General features: G+C 35.5%; 1 protein-coding gene across 2 annotated transcripts in view; it reads left to right on the forward strand.

The window, feature by feature from the left end:
• NINL (ninein like) overlaps nt 1–21240 on the forward strand; it is a 157079-nt gene that overhangs the window by 77297 nt on the left and 58542 nt on the right. For both annotated transcript variants that reach the window (XM_074287699.1, XM_074287700.1), the window contains exons 9-11: nt 6230–6400; nt 11263–11396; nt 13552–13692. In XM_074287699.1, the coding sequence (XP_074143800.1) occupies nt 6230–6400; nt 11263–11396; nt 13552–13692 (446 nt within the window). The remainder of the gene's footprint in view (nt 1–6229; nt 6401–11262; nt 11397–13551; nt 13693–21240) is intronic.

Below are 21240 nucleotides of genomic sequence, written 5' to 3' on the forward strand. Positions count from 1 at the left end.
GCAGATGAAAAAACTGAAGCTCAATTGTGTCTTGCCTAAGGTCATTTAATTGTAAATGTTCAGAGAGAGATTTGAACCTAGAGTTTTCTGAATCCAGAATTCATTAAAGCAGTGTTGTCAAACTCAAATAGAGATGGAACTTTGTGCCAGCATATTGACTTAGAGTAATCACAAATTAATATTAACTCTGTTGTATTACATCTTTATCTATTTTGTTAAATTTTTCCCAGTTACATTTTAATATGGTTCAACTGGCTGGGAGAGACACCTCTTCTACACTGGATATACTATGTTTACCTTCTAGAAGAGAGCTTAAATAATTGTTTATTGGTCAATTGATTATTGATTGAGAGCCTAAATCTGCATTATTTTTAGTAGTCTGGCACTATCATATTCAAAGGTGAAAGGGATCTCACAGATTATCTAATTTAGAATTTCCTAAAATTTTTTTGTGCATGGACACCTTTAAATAGCCTGGCAAAACCTATGGATCTTTGCTTAGTGTCAAGTCAAACAAGCATTTATTAAGCACCTACCATGTGGTAGTCACTAGGCTAAGTATTGAGGAATACAAAGAAAGGCAAAAAGATAATATTTGTTCTCAGAGAACTTCCAGTCTAATGGGGAAGAAAACATGCATACAACTATGTACAAACAAGATATATACAAGAGAAATAGAGATAATCACAGAGTGAAGGTGCTAGCATTAAGGGGGATCAGGGAAGGTTTCTCATAGAAAATAGGAAATTTTAGCTAGGATTCAAAGGAAGCCAGGAAAACCAAGAGGCAGAGAGGGAGAACATTCTGGGCTTGAGGAACACCTACTGAAAATGCCCAGAATTAGAAGTTAGAGTATCTGGTTCAAGAAATAGCAAGGAAGTTAGTGTTAGAGCATCATAGAGTATTTGGAGGGGAGTAAGGAGAAATAAGATTAGAAGAGAGGAAATTGATCCTGGAAATAATAGGGAGCCACTGGATTTTACCAAATGGAGTTGGCTAGGTGAGTGGGGTTAATATTGTCAAACCTCCTATTTAAGAAAATCAATTTGACAACTGAGTGAAGAATATATTTGAGTGAAGAGATCCTTGAGATAGAGAAGATCAACCAGGAAGCTATTTCAACAGTCCTAGCACGAAGTGGGGGGGTTATATGAGGGTAGAGATATTGTCAAGAGAGAAGGGGGTACATATGAGAGAGGTTATGAAGGTAGAAGGTAGACTTGATGGCAGATTGGATTTGGGAGGTGAAAGAGAGTGATGAGTCAAAGATGATACCTACATGCTTGGGTGGCTGGGTGAATAATGGTGCCTTTAACAATAAGAGAAAAGTTAAGAAGAAGGGCTTGTGGAAAAGATAAGGAGTTCAGTTTGGAGCATGCTAAGTTTAAAATATCTATGAGGCGGCTGGACTGAGATGTCCCATAAGCAATGAAGATGTAAGATTAAGGTCAGGAGAGAAGTTAAAGTGGATAAATGTGTATGAGAATCATCAACATGCAGATAAAACTCGAATCCATGGAAAATGATGAGATTAACAAGCAGTAAAAGGTAAAGAGAAGAGTACCCAGACACTGGGAGACACTAAAAGTTAATGGATGTGACCTAGATGAAGATCTATCAAAACTGATGGAAGAATAGCTTCCCAGAGTTGTTGAGAATAAAATGACATAAAATTTACAAAGTATAATGCAAGGCTTAAAATATTATATAATCATGTGGATTATTAGGACAATAATAATCATTTTTATTATCCATATTTTGTTAGTTTGATCCTCAGATAAGAGCCACAGTCTATCACTGAACTTGTTCTTGAAACTTCTCTACCTTGGTTGTGCTTATAGTTCATTAGTAGCCATTCAGAGACTAGGGTTCAACTTGTCTCCCAGGGGTCATATGAGGTGATCTTTCATAGAGGAAAAAAATAATTTTATGGTTATTTGTTTGTCTTGATGCTTTTCTTAATACTGGAACACTGATATTGTCCTCTTCTAATCCCATTCTCCATTTTCACATTCATATTATAAGGAAATGAGGCCATGTAAAATTTTCCTAAGTGGGAATTTTTCTAATATTTTTAATTCCATTATTGTATTTTGTGGCAGATATAGGAGTGGAGCTATTACCATATTATGCCTTTTGCATAATCTTATTATGTGATATTATTTGAGAACTAAAAATTCTCATTAGCCAGAGTGAAAGAAAAGAAAAAGTAGCTAACCTATCAGCTTCTGTTTTTTCTGAACTGCTTCTCTCACCCCTCTCTTTCCTTTTATAATCCTTGTTCTAAAGAAAGAATGTTGGTTAAAGGAGGGGGAGAAATAGATTTAGAAGTGGAAAAATAAAGGCATCAGTTTTTTTTAATTGCTTCATTTTTCATTGACAATGAAGGAAAGTGCTAGGAGTGGTTCTCTTTCTCTCTCTCTCTCTCTCTCTCTCTCTCTCTCTCTCTCTCTCTCTCTCTCTCTCTCTCTCTCTTTCTCTCTGTGTCTATGTGTATGTATCATGACTTCAGTAGTATGGGAGTTCATCCCTGTGGTGTGTTTCTTTCACATAATTTTTAAACCCTAACATACATACTTAGCAAGTAGTTTCATGACCAAAAAATTAGTCGTCTTGAACCTAACTCTTTGATGCTAAACCTTGCTAGACTTAGCTACAGTGATGCTCAAACAGGTGCCAGTCATACTCAAAGTCTTTCCTCTGTGATAGGACTTAGTGAAACTGATGCTTTAAAGATAAAATGAATGAATTCTTTGTATGTTTATATGTGTGTCTGTGCATCATATTTGTGTAAAATATAGTCTTAACCATTCTCATGATTTGTATGCTAGGAGAACTACTAAGGAAAGATATTTTCTTTTGAATGGTTGTATTGGAGAGGGGGAGTTTCAAATATTCTCTTTTTATTCATTTGGAAAGGATCTTAAAGGAATTTTTTGTAAGGGTTAAGCACCAAAGATGGAGAAGGACATAGCTTCCCAGGGAATCTCTTAGTTGTTTTAAGACAACCCTCTTCCTTAGTTTATAAGGAAGCAGGATGGAATCTCATTTCTTTTTGGAACATAGCTATCTGCTCAGGCAGGGAGCACTTTTTGAAGTCCTTGGAAGCTCCAGGCCTGCAGAGGCAGCAATCTACAGTAATCACTGAGAAACATGAACCTATTCCAACAAAAACTTCATAGACAAGAATGAGAGAAGTGGAGTGAGCTGTCTCAGTCCTGACTAGAAACCTGAGCAACAAATTATTTCTGAGTATTGTTGTATAACAGAAAAAATAAATAATGGCAGCATTCATATAGCACCTATTATGTTCCAGGCAGAAGATCAAATCAGGCAGTATCTAAAGAAATTCAGATGGAAGGTCAAATAATGAAGATACAGATTAAATGCTCTGGCCACATAATGAAAAGACAGAATTCATTGGAAAAGATCCTGCTGTTAGGAAAGGTTGAAGGTAAAAGGAAAAGGGAATAGCCAAGAATATGATGGATGGATAGCATCATAGAAACAATAAACATGAACTTCGACAACTTTGAGAGAAACTGGAGAGAGAAGGGTCTAGTGTGCTATGGTTTCTGGGGTTTGAAGAGTTAGACATGACTGAATGACTGAACAACAGCAAAGTGTGTCAGGCCCTGTGCTTAACACTTTATAAACATTTCTCATTGGTCCTCATAACAATCCTATGAGGTAGGTACTATTATTATTATTCCCATTCTACTGATGAAGAAATATTTCAGAAATGTTACTTGATAAATCTCATTGTGACCAGAATCTAGATGTATCTGGGTTTGTGAGTTTAATTATTTCTATTACATGCCATCAAGCAGAACCTATCCAATTCTTGTTGAATCACTGGACAGGTTGGACAAAAATACAGGAAAGAGACCCCATAAGGTCCATTCTAGAGCACTGGTCTGCAAAGGATAGCTTGCTTGTTCTCAAGAGTTCTTTGGGTTTACAGGATGTTTTCTTTAAAGCATAAATGCTTATGATTTTGTTTCTGGCCTAAATTAGTTAATTTAATTGTTTTATCCTTTATTAGTGCATTGTCAAAAGTAGTGCTGATCTTCCTCAGCATTCTGGCTTGAGTTTGCTTGAATTTGTTTTTTTTTGGGGGGGGGAAATCTAGGAGTATTTTTCTAGGTCTTATGTCCCTTTACTGAAATGACCTATGGACTAAAAATGTTTGAGAATCAACACTTCTCCCAAGATATGTAAAATGGCATGTGGGAGAGTGGGAGGATGAAGAGCAGAAGGAACAAGATTGGCCTTGAAGCTACAAACCCATAAGTTTTGGGGGTACTTGTTATCCCTCTCGTTAATAGGAGAAAGTCTTTCCGGTGCTTTATGCCACTTTATGACAGGAGCTGGTAAAGAAACAGAGGCAGTGGGGCAGGGCCAACTTATGCTGCCATATTGGTGCTTCTTGATTGGATAGTCCCCCTTAGAGCTTAAGCTATATAATATATTGGGTCATCATTTTATGTAAAAGCAATCATTTTGGGATGCCTTTTCCTACTCCTCTCACTGATAGTTGTAGAAATAGATAGGCTCTGATTATAAAGGAAATGGGTTGGTAGATATTGTGCTTCATTTACGATCAAGAGGTTTCAAATCTCACTTCAGACTTCTTTTTATTAAAGCTGTTTATTTTCAAAACATCTGCATAGATAATTTTCAGCATTCACCTTTATAAAACCTTGTGTTCCAAATTTTTTTTCCTTCCCTTTCTCCATCCCCTTCCCTAGATGGCAAATCATCCAATATCTTAAAAATGTGCAATTCTTCAATACATATTTCCACAATTATCTTGGCACACAAGAAATATCAGATCAAAAAAGGAAAAAAAAATGAGAAAGGAAACAAAATGTATCACTTTAGACTCTTGTGGAACCATTTTTCAAATAACCACCTTTCTGAACCTCAGTTCCCTCAAGCATCCTAAAGGAATAACAACTGTGCTAAGGACATTTTTATCAAGTGCATAATATTCATCTTATTATATACAGGGTGTCCCAAAAGTGTTAGTACAGGGGTTAAGCTAAAATGTTACCCTTAGAAGCATTGCTTAGAAGATGTTGCAGGCAACTAGATGATGTTGGGAATAGAACACCAGGCTTAGAGTCAGGAGAACCTTAGTTTAAAACTAACCTCAGACATGTATTAACTGTGTGACCTGGGCAAGTCCCTTAACTCTGTTTGCCTCAGTTTCCTCATTTATAAAATAAGCATGAGATAGAAACAGCAAACTACTCTAATGTTTTTTCCAAGAATACTCCAGATGGTCTCACAAAGAGTTAGACATAATTGAAAAATTATATTATTTTTGTCAAATAGTTGTGTACATACAAATGTATTCATATGAAAATGGTGTTCTGCTATCATAGGCTATAATGCACACAGGTGCATAAACATCTACATATAAACCCACATGTATACATGCATGTTTACATAAACTGACGTGTATACACATATGTGTATTATGTGGGAGTGGGTACATGCATGTGTGTGTGCACACACATGCTGGTGATGCAATAGATAGAGAGCTAGACATAAAGTCAAGTAGTTTAAAACCAGCCTTGGATATTTAATAGATGTGTGAATGGGAACAAGTCACTTAACCTCTATTTGTCTCAGTTTCCTTTACTATAAAATAAGGATAGTAATAGTACCTTTCACAATTCCAATAAACTTGGAAGGGAAAATGTTATCCGCATCCAGAGAGAGAACCATGGAAACTGAATGTGGATTGAAGAATATTTTTTTCACCTTTTTTGCTGTGTATGTTTGCTTTTTCTTTCTTGTGGTTTTTTTCCCTTTTGATGTGATTTTTCTTGCACAACATGACAAATATGGAAATATGTTTAGAAGGATTGCACATATTTAATTTCTATCAGATACTTTGCTATCTTGGAGAAGGGGGAGGTAAAGGAAGAAAGAAGAAAAAGTTGAATCACAAAACCTTATAAAAATGGATGTTGAGAATTTGGAAAAATAAAATACTATTGAGAAAAAAATAGTACTTTTCATAGCTGAAAATGAGATATTATTTATAAAGTACTTGGTCCACTGTCTGGAACAGAGTAAATGTTTTATAAGTGATAGTTTTTAATTGTGTGTGTGTGTGTGTGTATATATATATATATATATATATACATATATATATATATATATATATATATATGTATGTATACTGATATATCTTCTTTTTTCTATCAATCTGCAGGTCTATGAGGAGAATGGCTGTAAAACCTCCACTACCTCATCCCTTCTGTCCATTTGCATGGATGTGCATTTCTTCTCCAGCATCGATGATGGCACTGGATTTGCTGTTCCTGAGCAAGTCATAGGCATTTGGGCACAAGAAGGCATAAAGAATGGCAAGGAGATCTTGCAGGTTTGATGCAGAACATTTGTTACTGAAGCAAAGCACTTAGTTAAAACATCAAAGATATGGAACCAGAATTACATGGAAGCCATAGGGTTTCCTCTATCCATAGCTGGAGAAGTATAGAGTTTGGAAAAGAGGAAAATAAACTGAGTGAACAAAATAGAACACAATTGTGCTTTCAGGAGAGTATAGCTAGAATGTGTACATATGTACTTTCCTATTTTATTGTGATAGAAAATCCTCAGCGGAGAAGACTGGTTTGAAACATTCTTGTCATCATTATATGATTTAAAATAAAAGGATCATAGAAGTCAGAAAAGATGATAAGGCTTCCTTATGGATTTATTTATTTATATTATATTATTATTTATATTTATTATATTTTTATTATTTTATATTTATATTTATATATTATATTTATATATAAATTATAATTTATATTATATTATTTAGAGAGGTTAACTGTACTGATAAATGTACGAAAAAACTTAATAATAATAGCTAGCATTTATATAAGGCTTCAAGGTTTGACTCTTCTCCAGGTTTACATAGTTAATAAGTATCTGAGATTGAATTTGAACTCAAGCCTGCTTGACTCTGGGTCCAGCATTTTTTCCACTGCATCAGCTAGATCAGATTTAGTAGTTAGAGGGGAAGTTAGGTGGCGCAGTGGATAGAGCACCAGCCTTGAATTCAGGAGGATCCGAGTTCAAATCTGGCCTCAGACACTTAACACTTCCTGGCTGTGTGACCCTGGGCAAGTCACTTAACCCCAGCCTCAAAAAAAAAAAAAAATTTAGTCGTTGGATCTATCCCTTATTCTTTAAAAAAAATATAGCTTTTTTTTTTTTTAAATACATGCAAAGAGTTTTCAACATTGACCCTTGCAAAATCTTGTGTTCCAACTTTTCTCTTTTCCTTCCTCCTTCTCCTCCCCTAGACAACAAGTAATCCAATACAGGTTAAACATGTGCAGTTCTTCTAAACATGTTTCCACATTTATCAAGCTGCATCCCTTGTTCTTGATGATTTAAACTATTTTATTATTGTGCATGTCAATTATATTTTATATATAAAAAATTAAGTGCCATGCACTGTACTTAGTTCTGGGGATACAAAAAGAGACAAAAGATGGTCCCTGACCTCAAGGAGTTTATAATCTAATGAGGGAGACAATATGCAAACTAATATATACAAAGTAAACTTCATGCAAGGCAATAGGAAATGATTAAGAAGGTTACTGAGATTAAAAGGGGTTGGGGAAGGTTTCCGACAGAAGGTGGGATTTTAATTGGGACTTAAAGGAAAAATGGAGCAGAGGAGGGAGAATGTTTCAGGCTTGGGGGATAGATAGCCAGAGAAAAATGCCCAGAGCCCAAACTGGAGTGTCTTATTTATGGAACAGACTCAAGAGCCCAGAGTCACTGATTTGAAGGATGAGTTTTGAAGAATAAGATGTAAGAAAACTGGAAAAGTAGGTTGTGAAGGTCTTCGAATTATATTTGCTGCTAGAACCAGTAGGAAGTCAATGGAAAGTTTAATGAGTAAAGGATGTGGTGTAATCAGACCTGCACCTTAGGAAAATTACTTTGGTGGCTGAATCGAGGATGGATCAGAGTGCTTGAGGCAGGCTGAGTCACCAGCAGGTAAATTCAACAGTCAAGATGTGAGGGATGAGGACCTACACCAGAAGGGTGGCAGTATCACAGGAGAAAAGGGAAATTATTCAAGAGATGCGGCAAAAGTGATGTCGCTAAGTATAGGCAATAGCTCAGCTATGGGGGTGGGTGGGTAAAAAATAGTGAGGAATCCAGGATGACTCTTAGGTTGTGAGCCCTAGTCTGGGAAGATAGTGTTATCCTCTACAGTAATCAGGAAGGCAGAAGTGGGGGAGGGTTTAGAAGACAAGAGAATGAGTTCATTTTTGGATAGAAGTTTAAGATGTCATCCAGCTAGGCTATCTAATGACCATAGAATCAATGACCATAAGATTCTTTTTCTAGAGAAGGCTTAACATTTTGCTCTTTCGGAGTGCTTATAAACCTCCTTAATTCTGCTTTGCTAGTTAGAAGCCATTGTCATTTTTGACAACTCTGTTTTTGAGGAGAGATTGCCCTGCTGAGAATTGTTCCCTGGCTGCTCCTTTGTAATGCACATAGCTTTGCCATTGTCAAAAAGTCAGCACTTGCATAATCATAACTTGTGTTATAATTATTGTTCTAACAGCTGACACTGATTTTCCTTTTCTCTAAGAGCTCAAATGACCCTGCACATAGGAGCTTTTTTTCCTTTGCAACATTCAGGGGAAGTTGGGAGAGAGCTGGTCATTTATCCTCCTATAGTACCAGTGGGTAAATGGGAGCTTGAATCATATCCCATCTGTCCTGATGTGTCCTATTGCTTGGGGCTTGACTTGTATGTAGGTTTTAACATATTTGATCAATGTGGGGGAAGGTCCATAGTTGTGAAAACCTGCCTATGCCATTATATTTTTAATGGACTGATAAGTTTTATTTATAAGTCTTTTATTTTCAAAATACACGCAAAGATAAGTTTCAACATGCACCCTTGCAAAACCTTGTGTTCCAAATTTTTCTCACTCCCTTCTCCTACCTTCTTCCCTAGACAGCAAGTAATCCAATATATGTTAAACATGTGCAATTCTTCCATACATATTTCCACATTTGTCATGCTGTACAAATAAATTTAGATCAAAAAGGGGGGAAAAAGGAGAAGGAAAACAAAATGAAAGCAAACAACAACAAAAAGGTGAAAATACTATGTTGTGATCCACATTCAGTCCCCACAGTCCTCTCTCTGCATGTAGATGCTCTCTCCATCATAAGTCTATTGGAATTGACCTGAATCATCACATTGTTAAAAAGAGCCACATCCCTCAGAATTGATTTGGTCTGATAAGTTTTGGTGGTTTTTTTTCCTTTTTTTCTCATTTAAAAGTTTTGTTAAGATAGATGTCTACAGTAGGATAGGGAGGGATAAAGAAGGGAAATTAAGCAGTGTGAAAACAAGAGTCAATTTTTAAAAACTCTATTAGAACTTCTAGGTCTTTGAGATGGAGCAACTATAGAGTTTCAGGTCCTCAACATATGGACCCAGGTGCCAGACAGGTGTTAAGAAAAAAATGAAACCATGTGTTGGATTCAGTGGTGTTTAGGGTCCTAACTCTAAAATTCTATGTTAAAAGGGAATATAGTGTAATGTAAGAATCCATAGATTCATATATAGGCTCTGTCATTATCTATGAGATCTTGGGCATACCTTTGCCCCTCTGTAAAATGAGGAGATTAGGCTACTGACTTTTTTTGTGATTTTTTATTATAGCTTTTTATTTATAAGATATATGCATAGGTAATTTTTCAGCAATGACAATTGCAAAACCTCTTGTTCCAAATTCCCCCCCCCTTCCTCCCACCCCCTTCCCCAGATGGCAGGTTGACCAATACATGTTAACTATGTTAAAGTATAAATTAAATACAATATATGTATACATGTCCAAACAGTTATTTTGCTGTACAAAAAGAGAATCGGACTTTGAAATAGTGTACAATTAGCCTGTCAAGGAAATAAAAAATGCAGGAACAAAAATAGAGGGATTGGGAATTCTATGTAGTCGTTCATAGTCATCTCCCAGAGTTCTTTCGCTGGATGTGCAATTGACTTTTAATCTAGCTCTACTCAGTAAATTGATCAAGTGATCATAAATCATGCTAAGAACTAAGATTCAGGAATTATTCACAGCATAGAGACCTATTTTCTCTGACATAAAAGGTGATTTTTTTTCTACCCACAAAGCATACAACATCCTATATCACTGAAAGAGATTACCTATATAAAGTGATCTTTGTCCTGAGTAAAGGATCACAACACTCCCAAGAGTGGCCTGAATCAGATTAAAATATCACTGGGAAATATTTAACAAAATTTTTAAAATATAATAAAATATAAAGGTAAGTTCATATGTGGCCTGCAGATATCCTCATGTATGATTAGTGACCCCCATTTCTATTTGAATTTGACAGCATTGGGGTAATATAGTGGCATTTGAATTAGGAAGAACCTAATGTGCATGATATTAATATCTGTAATATATATAATATATAACTCATAGGTCATGGTGAGGCAACAGCGCAGTGATATGTATAAAGTGCTTTCAAACTTTAAATGTTATTATCTAATGTCACTTACCAAAATAGATAGATAGCATGATGTATATATAGAAGGTGTCCCAAAAGTCAAAGCTTATTAAAACTTATAACTACATTCAGATTTTTTGGATGCCATGTGTATTGTGTGTCTCTTATACATATATATGCACACATGCATATACATATATGTATATTTTATCACACACTGATTTATATATTCATATATATATAAATAAACTTATACATGAATATGCATGTATATAGTATATAGTATATGCATATACTATAGTATCTGTGTGTATACACATACTCTTTATATGTGTATATATATATATATATATATGTATATATTCTGCTTGTGTATATCTATGTATCTATCTTTATCTGTCTATGTCAGACTTCCTTAAAATTTCAATTAAAATTTCACTTCTTGCAGAAAGCCTTTATTGGTGCATTTTAATATTAGTCCCTTCCCCCTGAGATGACTCTCTGTTTTATCTCATATGTGGTTATTTGTATGTGGTTGTTGTCTCTTCCATAAGACTGAACTCCTTCAGGCAAAGGCTGTTTTTTTCATTTATTTGCATTTTAAGTGATTTTCAATTTAACTTACTTGTATTAAAATGTCCTATAAACACTGTTGATTATTGTCAGCAATAGCCTCATCTGCCATAACCCCATTAGGCTTTTTGTTATTTCTAGAACCTTGACTTCAACATGGAAGATAAAGTGAATCTTTTGGAACTGACATGGGCTTTTGACAACGAGTTGATGACTGGTGGGGGGATTCAGCAGGCTGCCTTGGCCTCCTACAGACATGAACTCTGCTATCTACAGTAAGAACCTTCTGTTTGTGTATGTTAGTTAGAGACTTGTGGTGGAATTCTGTTTATGTATTAGCTGGCTTTGTTAAAAATTTCAAACATATAGACTGTAATATATATTGGAGGAAGTGTTGGACCAGTGGTCATAACTCTGGAGAGTCTCCAGGCTGTCAGGGAAACAGCTAACCTTAAGAGCAGCCTTTGTTGCAACATACCCTTCTTTTATAATTTAATTAATAAAAATTTATTAAGTGCCTACTGTATATATAAATCAAATTTAGGCCTTGGAGCATCAATACAAAAAAATGCCATCCTAGCATTTAAGGATTATATAGTTTAATAACGCCAGTAAGATGCTAAGTAACCATAATACTCAGAGAGTTACAAAACAACATGCTGAGTGAAATCTGAGGGAAAGGTTGTTACCAACCAGAAAATTGGGGAAGATTTCCCAATGTAGAGAGCATCTGAAGTAAGTAAGTGATCAAGAGATAAAGAGAAGATAGAACAAAGGGGAAAGGACGGACTAGTATCCAAATACCTAGAAAATTTTCCAAGTTATCAACAAAAAATAAACAACATTGAAAGGGACCAATATGCAGTATTTGTAAAGAAGGTAAAAAAATCCCAAAGAACAAAATGAAGATTAAACCTTCTTAGCAGTCTATTTTCTCAGCCTGAATAACTTATGATTTATCAGACTTGAAAACTTAACACTCATCCCTCTTGTCAGGTTTTCATTTTAGCCTGGTTTATAAATGATCCCGAACTTTGCCTTTTGAACTGATGAACTCTGAAATCTGTTTAAAAAGGAACAGCAAACAATAATCTCTAAATTTAAGGGATAGTCAGTGTTTGAGCCAAATTATAGCAAGATTCTAAAAGGAAAAGAGAAATATGTTTTATTATTTTGAAATTTGATTTTGCTAATCATCAAGATTGAAAATACTCCCATAAACCCATACAGTTAAAAAAAAAATGAATCCGATTTTCTCAGTATCATTGCATCCTGGACACCAAAAGGAAGCCAGAAAACATTCCCCAACTTATCATACAATCTCAAAATAAGAGTTTGGACAGGAACAATATGTCAATTACATTATGATCCCATTTTAATCAAATTCTATTTGAGATTTAGCTATTTATATATTCCCTCTATTTGCCAAGAAGATAAGTGGAGTGATTATTTTTATATGTTTATTGATTGATGCTTTTAAAGTCATAGGAATTATTGTAAATAGCACATTCTGTTCCCCAGGCAGTAAATAGGAAATAACATTGATGGAAATTTAACTCACTTTTGTTAAATTTTATGCTTCCAGGTAAAATTTTTTAAAATTGGATTATATGGGCTGCTAGGTGGCGCAGTGGATAGAGTACCAGCCCTGAAGTCAGGAGGACCCGAGTTCAAATGTGGTCTCAGACACTTAACACTTCCTAGCTGTGTGACTCTGGGCAAGTCACTTAACCCCAGCCTCAGGGGGGAAAAAATTGGATTATATTAAGATGATAAAATAATACGTAAATAAACATGCAGTTTTATGTAAAATCCAATCTAGTATTACTTATTTGTTCAAAACACACTTTTTAAACAGCTGTTTTGTGCATATCACCATACAATGTGTTCTGGGAAAATAAAATAAAAGGCACAATCATTTCCTTTTTAAAAAGTTACAGTCTTCTTGGAACTGAGCAATTTTAGACAGCTTTGCTAGCTGAACTTAAAATCGCTGAACCTCCTTTTTACTTTAAATTCCAGAGAATGTAATCTGCAGGTTTTCCAAGGGGAGACAGAATTGATGATAAGGAGAATTTTCCTTTTAGAACCCAATGTCTTTTATCAGTGTAACTTAAAAGGTGTATTAGAACAATGCTAGGCCAGGGCCTTGGCAGTGATCCAAAGAGATTAGAAGACTAGGTAATTCCCAAAGAGTGTTGACCTATTCCATTCCCCTTTGATCTACTTGACTAAGTTTGCAGCCATGCACAGCAGTAGCAGCACTGCCTCCCAGTACCTATAAAGCATAGAAATGGACACTCTCTCTGTCTCCTTCCTGCCCCCACCAATTGCAGATTCTTCTTTTGCTTTAATCTATCCAAATGAGAGAAAATAAGACTGTTGATGTTGTGATTTGAATTAAAAAATGTCTCTTTCCTCCACGCACAGAGGGCAAGCTGAGCAGACAGTGAAGGAAAGAGACAAACTGAAGCATGATTTGGAGAAAATGGAAAAACGTAATTTGGAGTTTGTCAGAGAGATGGATGACTGCCACATTGCCATGGAGCACCTCACTGAAAGCAAAATCAAGTATGTGAAACTAGACTCTTGGGGTTGGGTTGGCCAATAAATTGTGGTTCTCCTGGAACCAGAAATGTTAATTCCTCTGTTCATATATATACAGCCTATGTCCCTCTGGTCCTTCCTGTACATCAGATGTATCAAACTCAATTCCCAGTAGTGCAAAATTCCTGAGTAAGGCTGAATTAGATTATAATGTGAAATGTTTAACAAAATAAATCAAGATGCAATACAACATAGCTAATGATAATTTGTGGTTTTCTAAGTCAGTATGCTGCCTTCAGAGTTTCTATTTGAAGTTGAAGAAAGCTAGAAAAGTAGGGGAGACTTGATCTGATTTTTCTTGCAGAACATGACAAATAGGGAAATATGTTTAAAAGAATCACACATACTTAATCTATATCAGATTGCTTAGGATCACATAGATAATATCGTAAATGTCAGAACCCATGTCCTTTGGCTCCAAAGCCAATGCCCATTTCATAGTACCAATTCATGTAATAAAAAATGCAAAGTAAATGCTAGCTATTATTGCTATTGTCTTCTATGTTGGTTTGGAATTAATTTTATTAATATATTTGATTTTCCTTTGTCAGGAGAGTAGAAGAGGAGAGAAGTGTATGGAGGGAGTCAAGATAAAGCTATGTGTGTTAATTAGTGTGGGAAAACTGCACAACATGAATTTCAGTAGACAACCCTGGAGTGAGGATTGGTCTCATTGTCTTGAAACCATTGTGTTCCCACACTGATACCACCACACAGACGTTGACTTTTCTAGACCATTGGTTAAGTGATGGAAAAAAACTACATTGGCGGTAGCCAAAAAAACCATTAGCCCAAAGATAATGGGGAATGGCAACTTGAGCAGGGGGGTCTGGAAGGACAGCAAATAGGGCTTTTCATATTTTTGATCTAGCTGGGGAGAGGGAAGAACTTGATTCTTGAAGTGGGCTCTGCTACTGTGACTTTGGACAAATCACAGCCTCATTCTCTGACCCTTCTTAATTCCAGTGCTTTCCTTCTTTAAATTATTTTCTATTTATCCTGTATGTAGCTTGCTTTGTATATATTTGTTTGCATGTATTTTTAATAGCATTTTATTATTTCAAATACATATAAAGATAGTTTTTGCAATTTCAAATTTGCAAATTTGAATATTTGCAAAATATTCAGTTTTGCAAAACTTTGTGTTTTAAATTTTCTTCCTCCCTCCCTCCATCTTCCCTTCCCTAATACGACAAGCAATCTGATGTAGATTAAACAAGTGAAATCTTTAAAAAGTATTTGTCATGTTGCACAAGAATAATCAGACCAAAAGGGGAAAAAAACACAAGAAAGAAAACAAACAAAAAGGTGAAAATGCTATTCTTCAATGCGTGTTCAATGGTCTAGAAAAATCAATGTCTATTTGTGGTGGTATTGGTGTGGGAATACATTGGTTTTAAGAGAGTCACAAACAGCCAAATTCCAAGACCAATCCTCACTCCAGGGTTGTCTACTGTAATTCATGTCATGCAATGTTCCCACCTAATTAACCCACATAGCTTTATCTTGACTCCCTCCACACACTTCTCTCCCCTCCTCCCTTAGGAGGGATGTGATTGGCATTTTTCATCCCAAATCTATTGGAATTGCCATCCCCCATTAGATTATAAACACCTTCCACAGGGACTTTCTTTTGCTTCTTTTTGTATACTCAGCTACACCTGGCATATAGTAGGAGCTTAATAAATGTTGATTGCTAATTTCCTCATCTGTAAAATGAACAAATTAAATCTGGATGGTCCCTTCTGGTGTCAGTATTTTAAGATTCTGTTATTCCTACAGCCAGGAATGGAATGTCTCAAACATAGAGAAAGAGCTCTGTTATATATTAATTAATGTGCTTATAGTAGAAAGAGCGCTGTCTGTGACACGATAGGATTTGTATTGGAATCCCTCTCTGCTACATAAGACCTCTGCACTTACATCTCTCTGGACTTCATCTTTCTCAATTCTAAAATGATCAGTCCTGCTTCGGTAATGAAAATATTTAGGGAAATGTATTCTGCTAGTTTTTGTTACATCAATGCCATTGTAGCAACAGCTTCTGTTTGTAGCAACTACTCTCCAGAACCATCATGGAGGAGATTGTTCTGTGGTTTGCCATCTTGGTGGTATAAAGCTCATGTGAGTGTTTGCCAAGTACCAGCTACTCACACTGTGGTGCAATAATTGTTTTTTTCATTTCACAGCTTTCCCTAGTAGCCCACCTGCTAATTAGTAAATGAACCTTCCAGGTCTTATGACTCTGGGCCAATCCGGTTGCCAGCCTGATAATTGGCCTCCTTGGCTGCTCAGGCTTGTAGTTTCCTTCTGGCCCAACGGGGAAGGGCCAATAAATCTGGCCAAAGGCCTCTGTCCTCCTTCAGGGTCCCAGTGTTCTAGGATTTTGGTCTGGGCAGGGGAGGCCCCTCAGAAAGGAAAGCACAAGGCTTGACAGCAGCCAGATCTCAAGCACTTTGATTTCAGGATCCCTTTCCGCTCCTCAAAATTATTAGAGTGTTGAGGTGACCCAATGGATGGAGCACCAGTCCTAGAAGCAGATGGACCTGAGATCCAATATAACCTACACACTTTGCTGGATGTCTCTGGGCAAGTCAATTAACCAGGATTGTCACCCAGAGGCAGAATTATTGAGGATCCCACAGAGCTTCTGTTTATGTGTTATATCTGTAGACCCTTACCATATTAGAAATTAAAATGTTATTTTGATGCTCTGTAATATAACATATAATAATAATAAAATATAATTATGGTGCAGAGCAACTTGGTAGTGCAATGAATTGAACACCTGGCATAGGTTCAGGAAGATCTGAGTTCAAATATGACCTCAGCTTCGAAGGTCTGGTCTAGCTCCTCTTGTCAGGATAAGCAAAAGTCCTTGCCCCACATTGGGTGCCAATTGTAGCGAGATGTCGTCTCCAGAAGTTGCCGGATCTCTCTCTGGGAAGAGATCTGCTGTGTCTACTCAAATCTCTCAGACAGATTCTTCTTCCTGTAGAGAACCGTTGTCTCCAGGCAGTTGCCGTTAACTCTTGTCCAGAGAAGTGACTTCCCTTCCTGCAGAGAGCCCCGTAATGCAGAGACTTCTTCTGTCTCTGGAGTGGTGTCCTCTTGCCCTTTTCGCTTTCCAAGCTCAATGTTGCCTCTTTTTATCCTCCCGGAGAATGGGCGTGGGATAATGCAAGGGCTTCTGGGAAGAACCACTTCAACCAATGAGCTTGCTCCTTCTAGGATTTCTTAGGTATAAACTCCCTTTACAAGTCTGAGCCAGAGAACTGTCAAGTCAACCTGAGTTCTCACCTTGTAATTGTCCAGACAACCTGAATTCTCACCTTGTCACTGTCCAGACAACCTGAGTTCTCACCTAGTAATCCTAACACTCAGCCACTTGCTAACTGTACAACCTCGGCAAGTCACTTAATCCTGTTTGCCTCAGTTTCCTCACCTGTAAAATGAATTGGGGAAGGAGATAGCAAATCACTCCAGGATCTTTGCCAAGAAAATTCTAAATGAGATGATGAAGAGTTGTATAAGACTGAAATTAATGAATAACAACATTATTATTATGAAAATAGTTTTGACCTCATGGACTCTCAGAAACAGTCACCTTTTCCTCTTCAGTCCATTGAAGTTTGCCATGTCATCCCTTGCTTCTATGTTGTGTGCACTTTGGAAAACAGGGCTTGAATTTTTTAAGCAGTTGGAGGATTCTTGGAAGATGGAGGTCTAGGTTGGTAAATTTCAAACTCTCTGGATTTCCCTCACAAATAGAATAGGTTTTAGGACTTTCTATCAACCAAACCTGAACTTAATAGAAAACTTAACCTGTAAGAGCCAATATTAAAGATCAATTTCAAGGAACTCAACATGGATAAATTGTTTATGTTTTTTTACATGAGAAATATATTTTTTTACATGGGAAATGTATAGCATAGGTTTAAGATTGCCATCAACAATAAGGCAGCTCAAATTAAAGATTAAGGTAAAGGTGTGTCTGTGTATGTATGTGTATTTATTTGTCTACATTGTATATATAAATATATCCTTTCTTAACTGTAGCATGCTTCAGGATGGGGGGGTGGAATGAGAGGAGAAAAAAAGAATAAAGTAAAAAATGTACATAGCAGAGAACAAAAGAACAATTTACAAGGAAATAAAGAAAAGATGGACATTCATGATTATAATAATATATAATATATATGTAATATATAATTATAATATATAATGATATATCTATAATATATATGAATATAAATAAAATATGAACATTCGTGAATATAATATATATATCATCTTTTACTAATAAATATACTTTCTTAAACTGGTATTTATTGTTATATTATATACATTGAATTCTTCCTAATGTTCTACTATGTCAATGCCAATGTTCTCTTTTATTTTGTTTCATTTTGTTTTATATTCCTTTTCTGTTTTTCTTTCTTCTGTTTCTTTAAATAATATAATATTAACTGACTTCTCTGAATTTCATATTTTCCATCTATAAAAAAGAGAAAGTAATAGCACCTACCACACAGTTTTTTTGACTATGAAATGAGAAAATATATGACAAGTGCATTGCAAGTCTTGAAGTGCTAAAAATAAATGAAAGATGATGGAATTAAGGTTCAGCAGTTAAGTTCTATCTACCAAACATCCTACCTTATCTATTGTATTTACCTCAAGTACCTCTCCTTTTTGGGGAAGGGGCTTGATGAGCTGAATATTTTGCTTAAGAGTGAAGGTTTGGATAAGTATTAAAGTTGGGTGAATTTTTAAGCACCTGCTTGATCTAAATACACCAGTCAAGTGTATCAATTCATCAGTCATTTTTACAAAAATTTTTATTCAAATCTGAAGCTTAATCGGGTTATTGGATGATCATTTTATCACAGATGCATTTGGATTTGGTGTTAATAGAATTTTTATTTGAACCCCAAGGCTTAGCACATGGTAAGTGTTTAATAAATGCTGTCTTTATCTTTCTATCTCTAATAATCTTCTGTCTGTATGTCTATCTATTTTTCTGTCTGTCTATCTCTGTTTTCAAATTGATCATTTAAAATTCTTATATTAAATGTTGCTTGCTTGGGGTAGGCAAATTCCTAGAAGTACAGTTAGAACAAACTAGTATCAAAATGTTTTAGTACTTATGGAATATTTTTATTCCATATTATAATGTACTTGATAAATTTGATGGATGCAGTATGCCCTATATTTTATGAAAGCTGGTCATAAAAATGTTTGTGGGGATTCAACTTCATGAAAATATCTATTAAAAATGGCAATCTTATAGAATAACAGAAAGAGCTAGTCAGTAAAGGTCAATATATTTGATAGAACTACTTTGCATCATACTTAAAATTCCCATCTTATTCTATTGCCTAATGGCTGTTTGATGGACTAGAGAAAAACAAATTAAGCATCATATTCCATTCTTGTAAAGCCTCAGAGCTTTTATTTTTTATAGAGAGAGATTCAGCTAGAGTGCCTAGAGAATTAACTCAGTAATTCCTTGGCTCATTAGTAGAAATGAAACCATAAAAATCCTGCAACTTGAAAATTACCTTGGGGGGAAAAAAAAAGAAAAGAAAAAAAAGAAAGAAAAGTACCTGAGAATTTTCTAATTTTAAACAATTTCATTAGTTCTAGAAATACTATTTTTAGATGTCAGCTGGAAATAAAATAATGAATCAAATATGCTATGGACTCATTTCATATAATTACAGTAGCTTATTTACATTTGGATTTATCTCCTTGGTAAATTATCTGTGGGAAGTTTTATATTCCAGATGAACTTTCTCTTACTTCCCACTCTGGGTCACCTTTTTGCTCCTTATATTGGTATGATCATAAAATACACAATAATTCTGATATGTCAAGAAAAGCATAATTAGTCAGGGAAAAAGTTAAGACATATGTATTCTGAATAACTGCAAATGGTTTTTGAATGATCTATTCCACTGATTGGTTCATTAGCTTGACTGTTGAGAATTATAGTTGATGTGCACATCTTGAATTTTATTTCCCCCCTTAAGTATCTGGTAGAAAATTAACAACATGGCTTTCTGAAGACAAAGGACCAAAAACCCTGCTTTCACATCCCTTTTGCATAATCTCTTTTTTGTAAGAAAGAATTCAAGGTAGAGGATAAAAATGCCCTGGCCAGTGCTCTAACAATTTAATTCAACAAATATCTTATTGCACTTAGAATCATATTCCCAGATACATGACATCTGGGAAATGTTTTATGTAAAAATCTTTATGAGCAGTCAGGGAGGGCATACAGAAATGAATAGTATATCATCAGAAAATCACTATAAGAGTTGGTTATTCCCTCAGTAAGATTGATTCATGTGTGTTACTTTTTAAGCTTCGTGAAGGCAGGGGTAGTGTGGGAGACTTGAGATTTGTGTTTGAGTCTTTGGGAACACTGCCTCCTAAACTTATCTAGTATTCATTGTGGCTCTTTAGGTCAATGTTTTAGGCAGTCTATGCTTTGCACTTTATAATGTTGGATTGACTGTAGAATCAGATACTCAGTGAAAGATCTGTAACTTTAAATCTTCCATTTTTTCTAAAACCCAGATCCATCATCCTCCGTAGTTAAAGGATTATAAATTTAGAGAAGAGTTTCTTGACCTTTTCTTAAGAAATGGAACCTTTTGGCTGTTTATAGAATAACATTTTTAAATGTATGGAATCAAATATATGAAATTACAAAACATTTGTATATTGAACCAAGTACATTGAAATTTATCAATTTTTTTAAATTAAGTTCATATACTTCAAGTTAAAAACCCCTGAGGTAAGAGATCTTAGAGGCCATTGAGCCCATCCCCTTCATTTGACAGATGAGAAAACTGAGGTCAGTTAGGGATCAAATAATCAGATTAAATTCTGCTCAGACAGTAGTAAGTGACAAGGGAGAGTTTAAATCTTGATCCTCTAATTCCAGTCATTTATCTTTCTGTTATACCACATCATAATATGCAGCTATGCCTGAGTATAGCCCCAAGCTTGTTTTATTATTGAGGAGGTCCTGTTTGAAATCACTGTGCCTCCTACTTCAGATTTCATGCATTCATTTTCAGGTCAAATTACTCTAGCAGAACCAATCAAACACCTTGCACAAACTACCAGATTTTAGCCATCCAGCTGCTTCTTACAAAACTAAATGAAGGGATTGGCTCAGACCAGGTAGGCGGCAGGCCTTGGACATTTTCTCATTGCTTTGAGGATTCGTTGTTTATCATCACTATTGTTTTCTGGACACTGAGTGACTTAATTCTATGGATAGGGAGAGAAAGGGAACAGACAGTGTACTTTCTAGACAAATTACTATAAAATGGAAGAAAAAGCAGAAAGAAAGCTGGGGTATTATTACCAGGGAACATGCTCAGTCTGGGTTCCCCTATAAATCCTAAATACCCTGCTGGGTGCCTCAGATATTGAACACAGTTTGCAGTGCAATCTTATTTAGATGTCTGTCCAAATAGTGATCGAACAAAATTT

The sequence above is a fragment of the Sminthopsis crassicaudata genome, chromosome 2, assembly GCF_048593235.1.
Source record: "Sminthopsis crassicaudata isolate SCR6 chromosome 2, ASM4859323v1, whole genome shotgun sequence".
Taxonomy (NCBI): domain Eukaryota; kingdom Metazoa; phylum Chordata; class Mammalia; order Dasyuromorphia; family Dasyuridae; genus Sminthopsis; species Sminthopsis crassicaudata.